At 34.4% G+C, this 17,637-nt stretch overlaps 1 protein-coding gene across 6 annotated transcripts in view; it reads right to left on the minus strand.

The window, feature by feature from the left end:
* Window positions 1-1,010: 1,010 nt before the first annotated feature.
* LOC115453190 (four and a half LIM domains protein 2) overlaps window positions 1,011-17,637 on the minus strand; it is a 195,810-nt gene continuing 179,183 nt past the window's right edge. For all 6 annotated transcript variants that reach the window (XM_037443465.1, XM_037443464.1, XM_037443463.1 and 3 more), the window contains 3 exons: window positions 3,308-3,477; window positions 2,823-3,009; window positions 1,011-2,601 (listed from right to left, as the gene is read on the minus strand). In XM_037443465.1, coding sequence (XP_037299362.1) covers window positions 2,444-2,601; window positions 2,823-3,009; window positions 3,308-3,477 — 515 coding nt within the window. In that variant the 3' untranslated portion in view covers window positions 1,011-2,443. The remainder of the gene's footprint in view (window positions 2,602-2,822; window positions 3,010-3,307; window positions 3,478-17,637) is intronic.

Below are 17,637 nucleotides of genomic sequence, written 5' to 3' on the forward strand. Positions count from 1 at the left end.
CTGTTACCGACTGTCCACAATGCATTGTAAGTGCGCAGCGTGTTCGCTGGGTATCCTTGTCATGTTCACTGTGCGTATACTGCGAATTCCCGGTGAATTCGCTGTGCCTTTGATATGCAATGAAACCGCTCGCAATCCGGCAGTGTGATAGATTTCTTAGACTATGGGTAAAAATTATGCGGCTGTGACTACTCTTATGGATACAACATTTATGGATTTATATTTTGAAATAAAACTATTTATGAATTTTATCACACACACGCAACAGCACGCATTTATCTCCGAAGGGGTATACAGAGGCGCAACCATGATACCCACTTTTCACCAAGTGTGTTCCGTCCTATGATGTGATAGGGGGCGAGCTTATCGCCATATCGAGCACAAATTTCAAACACCGGACTGATACTAAGCAGAAAATCCCAAATATCACTTATCCCGACCCGGGATTTGAGTCTAGGACCTCATAACGATGTCGCACCACGCTTGCAGTACAACTACGTCATCAAGGCAGTTTTCATCGCGGTTTTTCTATATTATAAATTTCTCCCGACCTCTCGAAGACTTTACAGCAAACGTGGTTACGGAGCGGACTGAGGTGTTGTTAAACCGCAAATTCAAAGTTACAATATCTACTTACATTTTCAGTCATACAAAGTTTTTAAATTTATAGATGTTTACGGTGCGATCTACGCAGAATGAGCTCACAGTTTCTTGAGTCTGGCAGATTTATATCTTCCTAGTTATTTTTTCGCTGTGGCTAATAAATATCTGATCAAAAGATCCTTTTATGACTATATGAAGTGATATTTCAGTTTGAATACGTATACTTATAATAATTGATACAATAAATTATAGACGCATTTAAATATTTCCTTAGCGTTTTTTCCCCTTACGCTTTTAAAGATAAAAAATCATAGATGTGATATTCAGATTTTCGAGTGATAACTTTAATGAAAATAGTGTTGTGCTAGATAATATGAAGGGTTGAACAAAATAAATAACGAACAATATAAATAGTTTTAATCATTTATTTACGTTTCATTGTTTACAATCTATATGTAGATAGATACAAATATTTAATTAGATTCAGATCACACATGTAAGCAATTTATTTTAATTATAAATTAATAATTCAACATGTCGAATAATTTAAACCTTAACAGTAACCATTATAAAGTGATCCCCAATCAGTAGTGGTCGGCTCGTTTGCGAAACAGCATTCTCATTAACACAGATGTTACTCACTTATATTACTTCACTAATCTCTAAAAATATTATTATCATTGTAAAAAATATCGTAAACATTCAATTACATTATTGTAACACTTCTTACTATTCGAGAACAAAAATATTATTATTTTTTTCGTTTAAATATTAGTCAAAACTAGATGTCACTTAATATTATTGTGTTAGGTAGCGACCTACCGATGGCGTATATGGCAACACTACATCTAAAATCTCAAGAACATTTGTTTAATGTGACGCGGCAACACCACCGGCGTGCCTCTGATAAAAAGTGCGTACCCCCGTATGAATAAATACTTAAGACATAACACGTAATATTACTCTGTCAATATATTTCTTACACTCTATGTTACATGACAAGCACTTACTGCACTCCATTGGGATGTGTCTAGTAATTATACATTTAACTGGCAACATCCAGATGTTAAAGAACCTCGTTACTTGCAAATGTTGCCGTAAATCGAATGTCCTTTTCTACCACTTCGATGTGCGAATTGGTAGAAAGGAAGGCAAGATATTTAGGCACAACATTTATAAATAAGGTGGAACGTACATTATATATTACAACATAAAATTATAATATATACCCTCGAAATTGACTTAGATATGTTATTAAGGCATCGTGTGAATCGCACTAGGTTGATACTATACTAGGACTAATACAACAGCCAAAGCGAAATATACGATTAGCACATAATACGTAAATAAATACAGGCTTCAGGCTCTATTAGTGACGACTAACGAATTAACAGTCAAAATATATAAACATAATGTTTCAGTAGAAGAAGCGCAATTAAATACTTAAATACATTTTGTGCATTCACGTTTTTTTTGTGATTTTTCGTTTTTATATCCCTTGTATATCGCAGGCATCGCGAACGGCTCTAGGGTGGCGGGCTAGTGACATTGACCTTGCGAAAGTTAACCCGGTCAATGAGGTCGATCATCTGATCGCTGCGAGTGTCCTGGGTTTTGAACGCGCACCAGTCTCTGGCGTTAGCGACTACGGGTAGAATGGTTTTTTCGCTGCACAAGCACAAAAACATATCAGTCATACAATTATTATCGCTCTGTACAATACAATGCGGGTCCGGTGGGTCCCGCGTGTTGGTAAGCTGAGGAGGGATAGGGATGGAGTGATATGTGCCAAGAGAGACGTGAAGCGTTAGAGCGAGATGGCACACGTGGAGTGATGTATTTACATGAGCTTCTGTTTGGCGCACTCGGGGCAGATGATGTCCTGTCCGTCGGTGATAAAGCCCTTGCCGACGAGCGAGGTCTTGCATTGCGCGCAGATGAAGCAGTCGTTGTGCCAGTGGCGGTCCTCGAACGAGATGAAGCGGGTGCCACCGATGCCTGCAATACAAATAACACTGTTAATAGACCAATTCCATGAGTTAAAAACATCATAAATTTGGACTTTTTGACGCATTGTCAAACAAAAATGTTGTTGATTAAGTAAGACTATTTTTATGGATCAAGTATTTAATTGTTCTGAAAATTACTGGTGTTCGTAATTGACTTTTCGCAACGATGTTAGTTTTTCGTCTAAGACAAGATAGATCCTAAGCACTAACCAGTGATGGGCTTGGTGCACGACGTGCAGCGCTTGGCGAAGAGTTCTCCGAAGCATTCGGCGCAGTATGGCTTCTCGTCGCGCGAGGTGAATCGTTGGCCGGCGAGCGACGTGTTGCAGTTGGTGCACGTGAAGCACTCGCGGTGCCACGGCTCGTTCTTGTATGTCACGCCGCCTTGCGTGATGATCTGAGTGGGAAGGAATTTGGTTTATATTTTGGTTGATATTGTAGATTCTGTTGTAGACTTATTGAATACTATTGCAGCTCGCATTAGTCATGCAAGTAAATCAGTCAGATAATTATAATTCACAAATTAAGCAATTAAATAAATTTTGGTTTTGAATGAAGAAATATTTTACAGATAATATTGATACCTGATTTCCGAAAATAACGAAAGTTTATCACATCAATAAAATATCAAGTGAAATTATCTAAACAAAAACACCCTAAAAGAAGAAGTAAGAGAGGCTACAAACGTAACATACCTTATTGCACTTAACGCAGCGAGTGGCGAACTTGTCCTCGTAGCAGCCGGCGCAGTATATCTCCTGCTCGCGCGGGATGAAGCTCTTGGTGCCGATCGGGTTCTTGCACACCACGCAGCAGAAGCACTTCTCGTGCCACTGCCTGGTCTTGTACTCCATCTTCTTGGTTCCTGGTGGACAAAGAAAGGATTTGATGAGTTTCGAAAGGTATTTTTTCGTAAAAATTGTAACAATTTGAAATTATTATTAAATTTTCATAAGATCTATTAAAGTATGATTTTAAACTGCTGTACGTAATTTTTTTAGTAGGTTTCTAATAAATAACATCTTAGCGTCATTTTCTGATTAAATTGTGATTACTGAATCACATCGCCACTGCCGTAGAAATCTAAAATGCAGCAAAATATTACTAAACTATATTTCAAATTCTTTTTAAATCAGGTTAAATAAGCTATGTCTAGCGAAACGCACAAGATCTGAAGCTCATAAAATAGCTTCCATAATCCATTCCGAAGGTTCCATTTCCTGAACACTGACATTGTGACAAGGACGTAGCGTTTTCAATAGCAGTTATTTTGAAATTGGTTTCAACAACCGTTTGGCATGAGATGCCATTAAAAACAACATTGTGTGACAATGTAAAGAACATAAGTTTGTAAGATTATAAGAAACGCAAATTTCTGAATGTCTATATCAACAAAATGAAGAATTATTAACCACACACGTAATTCCTATACTGTTTAAGCTAGTGTAGGTTTTGGCAACTACGAAGGACTTTAGTTCTCACCAAATATTGATAGATTATACAAATATTTGTCTCATGCGGGAAACGAACCCATGGCTTTTTGCTTAACAGCTGACTTAACACTTGGTACATACTTCTACACCTTAACATTAATATTGCTATCAAACATGTAATAAAATATGAGCAGAATATAAATCACTCAATTAATGGAATCCATTTTGTTTTTCAATTATCTTTTAATACATTATTACGAAATATATTACAACATCGAGATATCTATCACGTTTCATAACTATTAATTAAAGACAATCAACGTTGCCATGACTAAATATTAAAATACCGAAGAAGGCGGTTTAATTTAACAAAATATAGCTATAAAGACAAAGTTCATCGCTCAGGTCAAAGACTTGGAGCGAAGTATTGATTTGAAATATTAAAATATGAGGATATTTGACATGTAATTTTGCATTTTAACATTGATAAGTCATAACATTGTTGTATGGTCACTTTTTAATTTTCTTGCGTAGATCCATATAATTTGAGATGTATAAAACACTAACTTGTTCATTGACTAATTACCGGATTTCGTAATGAAGTATGCAAATACCTGAATTCTGATTTTGAAAGGGAATGAAGACCTTAACGACTTTGTAATGTATTGTTTTTAAATTTACGTAATTTATCATGAAGAATTACCATTCTTCCAGTGTAGATGTAATTTTAAAATCGTGGAATAAAAAAGAATTGAAGAAATGAAATTCATAAAAGCGGCCGCATTCAATTTTGTATAAGGAAGTTGCCTACTTTTCCGCAATGTTAATTAAAACTTTTTCTATTACATTTTTAAGTGTATTTGTATAGAAAACTTCGAAGTAAAATATTTATTTCCTTAAATTTGAGCCAAGTAAAAAACAATAAAATAATAACATAATCTGCCATTTTTAAATTTGAGTAAATTTCTAGATAAATTCTATTCAGAATAAAGAGAGATAAGATTTACATAGTTTAAATATTTATTGACGCACTTTGAACCTTTTATAAACGCTCTAAGAACTATGAATTTAGTGAAAATTTTAAAATATAAATTTTAGTATTAACACAACATTCAAAATATACTAACTCTCATTTGTATCAGGAAGAGGGTCTTTTGTTGCAGTACCCTGAATAATAACAATTATTATGGATTTGTCTTTAATACAGTATTTTAATTCGTTCAAGTATTTTGCGCACTATTTTTATTACAATGTTTTGTCAAATTTCGTGTAGATTCTTCAACCTTCGTTGATTTTATGTGGTCGTAAAATGCATCGGTCGCGTGCTTCTGATGTGTACGGCCTTGGGCCCTCTTGCATGCTAACTGACATTGGCCGGAATATTTGAATGATGCACGCAAATTGACAGTCCTTCAAGGTTGTATAGAATTCATTATCAAAAGAATGTATGAGAGGTTCAGACTTATTTTATATTCGGAGGGGTATTTTGAAGTATATTTACAATTGATTTGCCTTTTCCGTCTTATGATTAAGAATAAGAACGCAACAGAACAGCTTGTGTATTTCAATTTAAAATCTTATTACATGACCAATAAGTTGGTTTACAGTATGAAAGACAAAATAGACGGTGTAATAACCAAGCATTGACATAAAGCTAAAGCTTCGGCACGGCGAGTAAATAATGGTTTTGTAATTAAATTGTCGGGGTGGTAATGCTGCTGAAGGTGTGGCTGCCAGTGGCGAAGGATCCAATTCCTACCGGCTTCCCTTTCGTAAGTTATGTAAAATGTAATTATCATTAAAACGATTTCCAGACTATATTTATACACATTATTAATACCTATAAGTTGTATCAGGTTCTCTTTAGGAAAATTTCATCTTTTGCTGGTGGATACTATCGACTGTTCTCGACATTCAAAAATACAAAACCTTATTTTCTTAATCATAAGAAGCAAATCTTTACTTAACGATGATAATACTGTTTCAACACTAAAGCTTACTCGCCTAAATGCAATAGCTAACCTTTCGACTAACACTGATATAATATCGGATTGTCTGCAAATGTCAGTATCGTTTAATATTGGGTAATAATTGGAACAGATTAGTGTATTTGTAAACTTCATTTTCGTAATTTGCGTATAGTAACTACTTTGATTAATGTTGGGAGTATAATGGAGACAAAATAGATGAATTAAAAGTTGCCCAAATGTATAAACTTTGCCGGTAGTCAAAGTTCGCACTAAATCAATTCGTCTTGTCAAACAAAATGGAACTTTTAATGGGGAAAGTTGTTTTTCTTTTTGATGTCTTTTACTACATCCATCGAGGTTTTCGTCGGGTTCAGGGATGGTATTTGATTTTAGGGTTCGTAATAATAATAAAAAAATACTGAGAGTTATGATTTATTGACTATGATTTTATCGAATAACTATTCATTTCAAGCTTTAAAAATCCAATTTTATAGAAATTACTAAGTGTTTTAACAAATAAGAAACATATATAATATAATATTTATCAGGGCGACGCGATACGCAATTTTTTACTAATTCGAAATTCTGAGGATTTTTCGCTTAGTAATTCGAAATTCTGGGTAAATTTCTAGTTACGACTATATAAGGTTCAAGCATGGTGTTCATCAATAATCGATTGTAGTCATGAATGGTTACATTTAATTAAAAATAATAAAAAAGTACAAACTTTAACGTAAACGATTTTGCAAACAATGGCTCAGTATGCACTGCAGAAGTTAAATCGCGTGATACTTGATACTGTAGCAAGTTCGTGTCTGTTACTCTATTGTAGGGGTCTATGAACTTCGCAATCGGAGTCAGGTTGTATCGCGACCTACACAGCCTTCGAGTATTGTGAGATCACGCTCTTAAGTGGGAAATCGTACGTCATACTTTTTAATAGTGTTTGAGCTTTAGATTGCGGGAATGAATGGCTTTATTTGATTTGTATGAATTAGCTGTAAAATATTATATCTTTAGCGTCTTTGAAGGTTCATTGTTCATCTATGACGACTCTACTTTAAATATTTTCAAATAAGTTTCCAAGCAGTTAACATTAAAATATAACAATAATATTACAATAGTGTGTACATTTCATTCTATATCAGTAATACATGAGACAGAACATTTAAATCGCTCCACTTTTCGTCCATTGTTTTAGAGCCTACGTTCGTAGTGCAACTGTTATTTGATTCGAAATTTGAATTCGCAGCCACGAGTCGACATGATTCTGTTTCCGTGATTATTCGTCTGACCTGCCAACTAGCAAAACGGAATACAGCGTTTAAATATTTTTTTTATTTCGTTCTAGCGTCGCTGTTTGAAATAGTCTTTACACGGAATAAAATGTAGCCTACATATTTATCAGAAAGTCATCTTTTACTGCCAATTAAAACCTCGTTAAATTCGGTATAGCCATGTCGAAGGTAAGTTTTAATAGTCTCAAGTCCTATTTAGTTCCAAATACATCCAACAGAGGCGCTTTAAAGTAATCACCAATAAAAACATTTAATTCGAAAGCTTGATACCTGTTTACCCTCTACAGTGCGTATGCACTAGAAATCTACTTTCTTGCATTACCGTATCTGTTAGTCGTGAAAGTTCACTCCAGAGATATAAACGATTAACATATCCTGAGTGGGCGACGTTCGTTCACTTTAAGTACCGTTTAAATGCTAACTGATTTTTGTTATAGACCAGGAATCAGAGAAGAGTAGAGCAGCGGTCGGCACCCTTTTGATAGGCAAGGGCCACAAGGTGGCAAAATTAACTAAAGGCGGGTCATACGTATAAAAACCTAGAAATCCTGCTTTAGATGTGCTTACTCTTAATTGAATACATTTATTTTGATGTTTAAGCCTTATTACGAAACATTCACGGGCCACAAACAGAACGTTCGCGGGCCGCGTGTTGCCGACTGCTGTTGAAGAGAATGGATGGAAGTAAGGACCTCTATTAGGGTATATAATGGGTATTACTATTTGAGTAGATGTGATAATAAGCTGTTTACGAAAGGAGTCGTGAACGGGTGAATGAAATTATTGTTTAGGGGAGGGAGTTAGTAATCTTTAATAGCAAAAGGCAGCAATATGTTTTGCAATGGTTTTCTGTAACACTAACCTTTGCAAAGATATTATGATCTTTAATTTCAATTGTCTTAAGTCGGAATTTGCTACTATTTATATCCTAAACAACAAAAAAATGTTATATGATTCATCAATAAGGTCTTGAATTGTATCTCGCGTCATGATTTTACTAGCAGGTGTTTTACGACATTTACTGAAAGTTTACGATCCTTGCATTGTAACTGCATTGTGTGCGATTGTTAGCGGTAGCTGCGGCCATCTTTGTTTGATATCTAATACAAAGTTTATCGAGTAGAGCGTTCATTATTCTATTATTAATAGAAATTTCCTTACTTCATTTATTATCGGTACTATGACGTATAAGGTTGTATATTGAGCAGATTCTACATTTCCATAATTTGAAGAAACCAAATCTTGTACATTTATGTCACGTTTTTATAAGTATACCTAGTCTTGCCATAAATATTGTAATAAAGAAAAAAGAAAATTGTTAACTGCAAATAACATTTATTACTTTTACAGTGTGTCAGTTTAATACATAAATATAAAACAATTAAAAATATAAAAAGCTTATTCGAAGTGGTCTCCATTGGCTGCAATACAGTCCTTTAAACGATGAGGCCAGTTATCAATAGAAGCACGCACTCTTTCCATGGGAAAATTCTTCACTGCCAATCGTATAGATTGTTTTAGGGACTCCAAATTATCATGGCGTTTAGAGCAAGCTGTACTCTCTAAAACTGACCACAAATCATAATCCAGCGGATTAAGATCGGGACTAGACGACGGCCAGTCTTCAGCTCTGATGAAGTCCGAAACGTTCGATTCCAACCAAGACTGCGTGGACCGAGCTTTATGACCCGGCGCCGAGTCTTGCTGGAAGGACCATACTTGGTTATTGAACATGGTGATGTTAAGGGGCTTAACTACCTTCTCAAGAATGGTATCTTGATACACTTGTGCCGATGTTTTGATACCTTTTTCACAAAAATATGGCTCAGTCACTCCTTCATAGCTAACACCCCACCAAACCATCACTGAAGTCGGATAATGTCCACGTTGCACTCTGTCGACTAATTGGGAAGCTTCCTTAGAGCTTTGAGCATAAATACGGTCATTTTGTTTGTTAAAATGTTGCTCAATTGTAAAAATTTTCTCATCCGTAAACAAAATTTTTCTGTGACCTCCCTTTGCGTACCGCTTCAGTAGTTGTTTCGATTTTACCACCCTATTCTTCTTTAAATTATCAGTTAAGAAATGGCCAGTGCGTCTCTTATAGGCTGCAAGTCCTAAGTCATCTTTTAAAATACGCGACATGGTTCTAGGTGCTATCTTCATTTCCCGAGATAAAATCTTTTGCTTTCGGACAGGATTTCTTCGAATTCTTTCCCTTACTGCTTTGACCACCTTTTTCGTACGAACACTACGTGGACGGCCAGATCTTTTCTGTCACAAACAGAGGAGGTCTCATTGTACCTATTAATAGCCCGGTACACAAACATTTTACTAATACCAAGTGTATGGAGAGTTTTAAAAATTGCATTTGGCTCCATACCTACTTTGTGTAATGCTATCACAGCGATTCGGTTCTCTTTATCACCCCACACCATTTTAATATCGCAAAATATTTTACAATGTATTGGCGCCAAAATGAGAAAACACAATGAACAATCGTATAAAAATGACAGATTCGAAATTCAAATGTAATATTTTTTTATAATTAAGTGTAACAGTATTTATGGCCAGACTAAGTAGATACTAACAATTTAACTTCCTTCGATACCGACCTATCACCACCCTTCAATAATCACATGCATTGAGGTATTCCTAACCTTTACAGGCAGTCGCGCCAAACCGCTGACTTAGTAAGAATTGCCGGCGCTTGAAATAAGAGTCGCAGGATGTCAGTAATTATAATGAATTTGAAAACAAACACCAGTATTATGTCGTGTCAATACGGGTTATAATTTATGTTTATTGTCATGAAGATTTTTTTTCAGAATGAGGACTAACATTTGGCTAGAATGGTACACGCTACTTTAGCCTTTAAATCATAGCTACAAGCAACACTAATTTTGCAATACAAAGTACTCGCTGCAATAATGCTGAGAAATGAGTCTTCTCTTCAAACAATAGGTAAAAACTGTTTAGTGACAAACGAATCCGTGGTACTTAGATTGCAGCGCATACGATTTCTAGCTTTCGATTTTGGCGAAACATTGTGATTATGTTTAATAGAAAATCGTTTTATCTTCACACATCATTGCTATTTAATTAGGTAAACTTAAAGACGAAAGTGTAGAAATTTTATTTTTGTAACTCATTTGTAATTGCAATTTGTAAATAGTACATAATATATTCAATGACTATGGTTTTGTAGAGACTTTTTTTGACAAACATTTTCTAATTTTTTTTCTAATAGGTTAATTTTATGGGCGATAGTGTTATATCAGTCAGTCAGGCTGACCGCGGCCCAAACAGGCCACAAGAAGGCCGCGCACAAAATCGAGATGATGTCAGAGCCGGGCGCGTGGGACGAGCCGCGGGCCTCCGCGATCCGCACCACATTCACGACCTACCGGCACCGCCTGGCTACCACCCAAATATGGCACATTACCCACTTCAAAGATTCCAAAGATTATTATTAGGGCATGGCGTAATGGCTATACTTTACTAAGATTAAATAGCGTAGACCAATTGAGAAACGAATGACTGCGTCCTATGAAGATCGCCAGAAAAAGAGCAGGTCGGTCTTACTTAAGGTTCCAATATAAATATTGGATCAATTCTAAAATAAATTCTAATTAAATCGCCAATATTTCGGAGAATGTACAATTGGCGGTGAATTGCGTAAAAGCCGATAAAACAAATGAAGATAAACGAGATGTTTGCGGAAATTAAAATTTAAGAGTTCAGAGAACCAATTTGTTTCCAATTTCGGGCGAGTCAATCCCCTTTGAAGACAGCGAAGTGTTTAACTTCTTTCGTTGAGAGATACAACAGTTGGCATTACAATATAGTTTGAATAAAAACATCTATTTGTAGGTTCTACAAAGTAAATTTTTATTTCAATTGTAATAAAAAAATTGTTACACGCAAAAATCAACATATGTTCATTATCATTTAAAAAATAATTAGACACCGTAACTAAAAAATCAACGTAGTCATTAAATAACAAAATCCTAACCTAGCCTAACCTAGTTCTTGGTTTTAGTGATTTCTTATTTAAAATCTCGGAAAATACACAGCTTATCATAGAGAACTATCGATGAGATACAAAATACGGACCAGTACGTGACCAATGTGGATTAAACATGCCATTGTTTGATTTACTTTGTTTTTAAACATGTTTGTGGCTACATATCGCAAGGCGAGGCGTCCACGTTTATGCCATTAAAATCCTTAACGCTACATAAATGTGAACGGAGATTAAAAACTTACGTAAAAGGTTTCAAACACAGCGCAGGCGTTAAACTTATGCATTTATGTAGAACATAAAATCGCGAGAATTATAACTGTTTAAGCATTATACAGACACACAGATTGTTGATATCGGTAGGCGAAGCATATTCGTTAATACCATGGGTTTATATGAAACATAATCAAAAATACCACAAAACTATGAAGTCATGCCACGAATTCTACAATGTAAAAATGTCATCAATCTACATCTGTTTGCTGAGACAAATTATGCCTAGTTTATTGCCAGACATCGCAATCCTATAAAATGTAATGCGAATCGTGTACCGATTTCCATTTCAGTAATAAAAGCATTAAAAATAATAGTTTGCATGCGAATATCCAATTTGATTTATTCGCCATTTTGTTTCTGACTGCCTCGGTGGCGTAGTTGTATTGCACGTCCGGTACAATAGCGCTCTGAGGTCCTGGGTTCGAATCCCGGGTCGGGCAAAGTGATATTTGGGTTTTTCTGCTCAGTATCAGCCCGGAGTCTGGAATTTGTGCCCGATATGGCGATAGCCTCGCCCCCTATCACATCATGGGACGGAACATACTTGGCGAAAAGTGGGTGCCCTAGTTGCGCCTCTGCATACCCCTTCGGGGATAAAATGCGTGATGTTATGTATGTATGTATGTATTTTGTTTCTTTATTTGGCGGGAAACTTATCGGGCACGTGTAGTACACACGTGTGGCTGCACCTGCCTATGGCCATTAAAATCTGATTACTATGCTATTGTTTTGTTTGTCAAGGTCTGACGTTGCTATTGAAATGCGTGAAAATTTCTTTTCTACCTCATTCGTCTTGCATTCCGATTTACGGAATAGAAATGAATAGTTTTTAAAATGTTACAGATCACGGACTTTAATAATAAATCAGTGTTCTAGTCTCACCCTTGAACATAATTATTATGTTTTGATTTACTTATTTATACCTCAAGCCATAGCAATAAGAAATATACGCAAGCAAATCCATAATAAAAGGCAGTGCACAATAAATTCAAAAGTCCCCTGTTCAGTCAGTAACCATGATTTATAAAGAGTCTCAGACAAGGCCCAACAAGGTCGGATTGGCCATCTGTTCCTACCGCCATATAAAGTCATACGCTCTTATTAATAGACAATTTCCTTTACAGACTTTACTCTCATCGCAATAAGATCGTCGTTCGTACAATCGATGCGTTGTTCTGATGACGTAATGCGTGTCAAATGTCGACTGGACCTTGAACTGCGAATTTAAGTGAGGTTAAGAAAAGTGGGATAGTCCGCTTAATTAGCGGCCATGTTGAATACAGATTAAAAAGGTTTGCGTAATGTATGAATCCATTGCGAATGTTTTTTCAGTGGCTTTTAGGCTATGGTAACGTTACTTTTTAGCTTTAATTATGGTAAGACATTTCTTTCCGATTGTAATCCGAATAAAAATGAAACGGTACGTTATTTCCAAACAAATTCATATCAGGCAGGTTTCTAGTGCGCAAAACATGTTTATTTTTATAAACGGGCATTTATTGGTTTTAAGTATATGATATGTTTCAATCGTAGTAATTCTTGGCAATATATTATTACGAAGCCTGTACAAATTGGCTTTTATTAGGCCTTGACCAGTCGACATCTCTCTAACAAGCTTACGCCGGAGGGGGTTGTTTTATTGGGGTAATGGTCGCCCATCGTTCATATTGTTGGGGGGGACTTTATTTTCCTTTAGGGCTAAGTGGTCAATAAGGACAATGTGTTGTTTCTTTCCTGTTTATATTATAAAAAATAAATTTATTGACTCTATAAAAGAACCAACATGGAGTCACCTAATTATTATTTTTAGTGTAATATTTGTCAAAGTTGATGTAAAAAACGTTTATTTCGTAATAAAAAGATATAAAATTTTAATAATTGTAACCTACTAAATTAATTACTTTAAATATCCAATTTAACACCATTTAAGAACATTGAAACCTTTAATTGTATTATTGACACATATAATCGGTGTTAACATTTATTTCCGATTATAAGACCTCAATTCATCACACTTCAAGAACCGAGGAACAAGATCAAGGCGAACCGCACACCGCAACGCGCGGTAAATTGCATACCGCGCATTGTGTGGTAATGTGGACATTTACGGAAATTACATTTTGTGTTTATTTTAGTAACATACTTGACTGTGACATTGGCATTTTGTCTGGGTGTTGTAGAATCTTATGTATTTTCAACTGTTGTGTTATGGTACAATCAAATATGAACTCTAAGAGTATTTGTTAGCATACTATAATATTAGCCTGTCAAGCAAATTTCATTTATGTTTGACGTTTTTAAATGTTATTACTTAGAATGATTTCATAGAGATAGCGACAAGATATTTTTTTTGTTGTAAGTCATATAAATTAAGATAAATACAACTCAAAAGTTAATCTTTAATATTTGCAGAAGTGGAGGCGTCACTAAGTGGTCACCGATGTTGACGCAATACCATATTATTTGACTCATGTACCTCAATTATTTATCCATCATTAATATTGTGATGGAAATTAAAAACGATTTGATATTCATCATATCCATCCTATTAAAGTGTTAATTTCCAACGCATAATCTAATTAAATACTAATTGCCTATTTGCGTTTTTTTCCATCTATCAATATTCCAAACAGCAAAATTATACAGAACACTTGCAATAACAAAACGCTATTCACTTTCATGTTGAAAGCATTTGAATTAAGAACGCCTATATAAATATTACATTGCTCTAGCGGAAGAGGCGCGAAAATAAAATATCAACCTCCGACGAAATAGAGGCAAGGGAAACAAACACGCCGCGGCGTGCACTTCAGAAAAAAAAACATAAAACGTCACTCGGCTATTATATTTTTCTGGCCGTTTACGTTTTTATGGGGTTGGGACTGAGAGTAATGTAGCGGCACAGATGTAAAGCGTACATGAATATTTCTACAGGGGAATATTAAGCGGAATGTTAAGGAAACGCAAAAAAATCCGAGCTGTTTAGCTTAACGCCTACAGATTAATTTTATACGAGAAGTGTACTTCACAACCTCGTTTTTTTAATGGAAAAGGCAACGGAAGCATAATAATATCCGCCACATTAAAATGTAAAAATAATTTTAAAATATTTTTACAACCCGATTAAGTCATCACGTTTTCCATTATTCAAAATATAATAGTATCGTTTACAATGCAAATGGTTGACATGGCTCACTATTAAATTATTTTATCTATGTATATGGTCTCTACAGGATCGTTAACCTATGTGACTGTAAACACACGCGAATTGTTATGCCAGACGTCGACATTGCATTTCAAATAATATATTTGTAAAATAAACACGTTATACCAACACAGTTTACATTTTATTCATTGAATAAATTAATATTATATTAAAATGATGTATAAATAAAGCACTTGAAGCTGATTTAAAAGTATATAACTATTAAACCCTCGAAGGCACTCTAGATTTTAATATTTCGTTTCGATTGTGCATGGCGACTTCTTGATCGTCGCTTAAAATAACATTTATTAGTCGTAAAACCAGCGTTAACTATTGCTTGGAATTAGAAAAGTAAAACGCACAAGAAGCTTAGAACACGAAATCCCTGCACGTAGGCATCACAAAAAACTATTCAAGCATTTTTTGTAACACTAAAAAGTCTACATATCTTATTCTTAGAAGCACAGCTCGTAAACATTTTGTAATGAGACCATAATTTATTTAAGTAATTTTGTTATAAGTATAAACATATGAGGTTTAAATTTATTTTTTCTCAGCGTGACAAATTATACTTGAAATAATTAATATCTCTTATCTGAAAATCTTGTTTCTCAGCGGTTAAACGCATGCATCAATAACGTTATTATACAAACAAAATTGGCAACTTTACCATAAAATACCCGCTGTTGAAAACAGGACGATTAAAGTTTTCGACGTGGGTCGTAAAGTTGGGCGAAACATCGATATACGCAAGGTCGCATCGATGTGTATACACATGTCACGACAGGGTGACACGCGACTAATTCACAAACCGCCAACATAGTATATGTCAATCAAACTTCCGGTTCCGTTTTCCTTTTGTTTTACTTTTTAAAAATCGAAAGAGGTCGCTTAGGTTTATAAGACTTGGTATAAGTGGTAATAAAAAAGGAGATTTCTCGATGGTTCATAAAATTGAATTATAATTTTAAACATGGACATATACATACCTCAAACGATTATTTTAAAGTAATACATACTTAATTATTAATCTATGAAAAATATTTCTTGGATTTTTAAAGTCAATATTGAGTGATACAAAACATTTACAAGTTGACGGAATATCCTAAAAGTAATATTAATATTCCCAATTATAAAAATATTGTGTACTTAAAACATACATCATTGAATCATATTTAAATAAAGTAGGTAATGTTAAAATAATATCGTGATTTTGAAGTCGGTCAACATTGTGGATAGGGTGAACTTTAGATCCAACTACAGATTAAAAACTCAACATAAATTTGTTATATTGAGGTGGAGGTTGGATTACGTAGCATTTTGTATTCAGAAAAAAACATCCCGACATCTATTTGCACAAGCTCGGCTTGTAAAACATTTGCTTAACCATTTACACATGTTTGTACTGTTAATTAACGTATTAAAATCGTCCTTCATCGACAGACTGACTAATTGAATGAATGATAACAGACGTTCATCGTTCATTCAATTACGTACGAATTAACAGTCGCCGGCTTTCCACTTGCGAATGAGAAATTTGTTTTTTCCAATCCGCCGTTATGCCGTCTTGTGTTTTTATTTATAGATTTGCATATATACATTTTTTTATCATTGATGCATAAAGAATAATATAAAAATTTGAATAATGTAATGTATTAAGATGACATTATGTTTTTATTTTTGTAGGTAATAAAGTTGGCAGGTAACTCTTTCTTATAACAACTAGTCTAGGTTTTTTCTTAGATGACTAAAGCCTAAACTCGTTTCATGTTCCAACAACGTGGTATCACTGCAAATTATCCGACAAATCTAGTTGCGAGTCGTTTTTAAGTAAAAAGTATTTCAAATGATGACTCTACCAAAATATATGCAAAAAATCCAGTTTGATCTTATGCTGTTTTTTGATGCCATGACAAAGATGTAAATATGTTTTATATATAGCTAAATTTAGAAAAATAAGGATTGGAAATAATATTTTTTTTATACCAAAATGATAAAATTTGGGACTACTTTTTACGAATTTTCCTGATTATGTTGAGACATTCAAATAGCCATAAATCAATCATTATCAATAATCGAATACCTGAATAAATCACTAAACATAATCGATACATCAAGTGATTTGACATTTTGAATTTATTAGATTTTCTCCATTATCTATATTATATTTAGATTATTCGTAGTGAGTGTCTCATTTTTAGTAGTAAAATGTATTAAAAGTCTGATCTTGAATGCTTTTACGATAATTGTTTACAAACGGTTGGAAACACCCGATCCTTATTGGGCAATATTTAAATGCCAGATTTGTTCCAAATGTCGTATCAATTACGTAATCTCCACAGATAATTTTAGAATTGAGTGAACGATAGCTATAAAATGTTAAACAATGTTAGGCTCATAAATAATGACATTGAGGGACATGAAATAATTAATTAATCAAGAACTGATTATTAATCTGCATTAATATGTAGGTTACGCATAATGTGCAATGATATACCTTAGACCGGTCTGCTTGGCTAGACTTAATCGTACCGGTCTAGAAAGTGTTACTTTCCGTTCAGTATTGATGTAGTATATCGAAACATGGCGCTAGAATCTTTACTATCTGTGAATGTGCATTGTGCATGCTGACATAGTAAAAGTATTTTATGTATACATACTATATTTACTATATACGAATTATTGTGGACAATATTTAGTTCGGTGTTCGATATTCGAAAATAAGAAATTACCGACATAGGAACTTATTTTTCTTGATATCTAATAAATTTTAGGTATCGATTTAATTTCGAATTTCGAACGATTATTATGTATTTAGT

The sequence above is a fragment of the Manduca sexta genome, chromosome 26 (assembly GCF_014839805.1).
Source record: "Manduca sexta isolate Smith_Timp_Sample1 chromosome 26, JHU_Msex_v1.0, whole genome shotgun sequence".
NCBI classification, from domain to species: Eukaryota; Metazoa; Arthropoda; class Insecta; order Lepidoptera; family Sphingidae; genus Manduca; species Manduca sexta.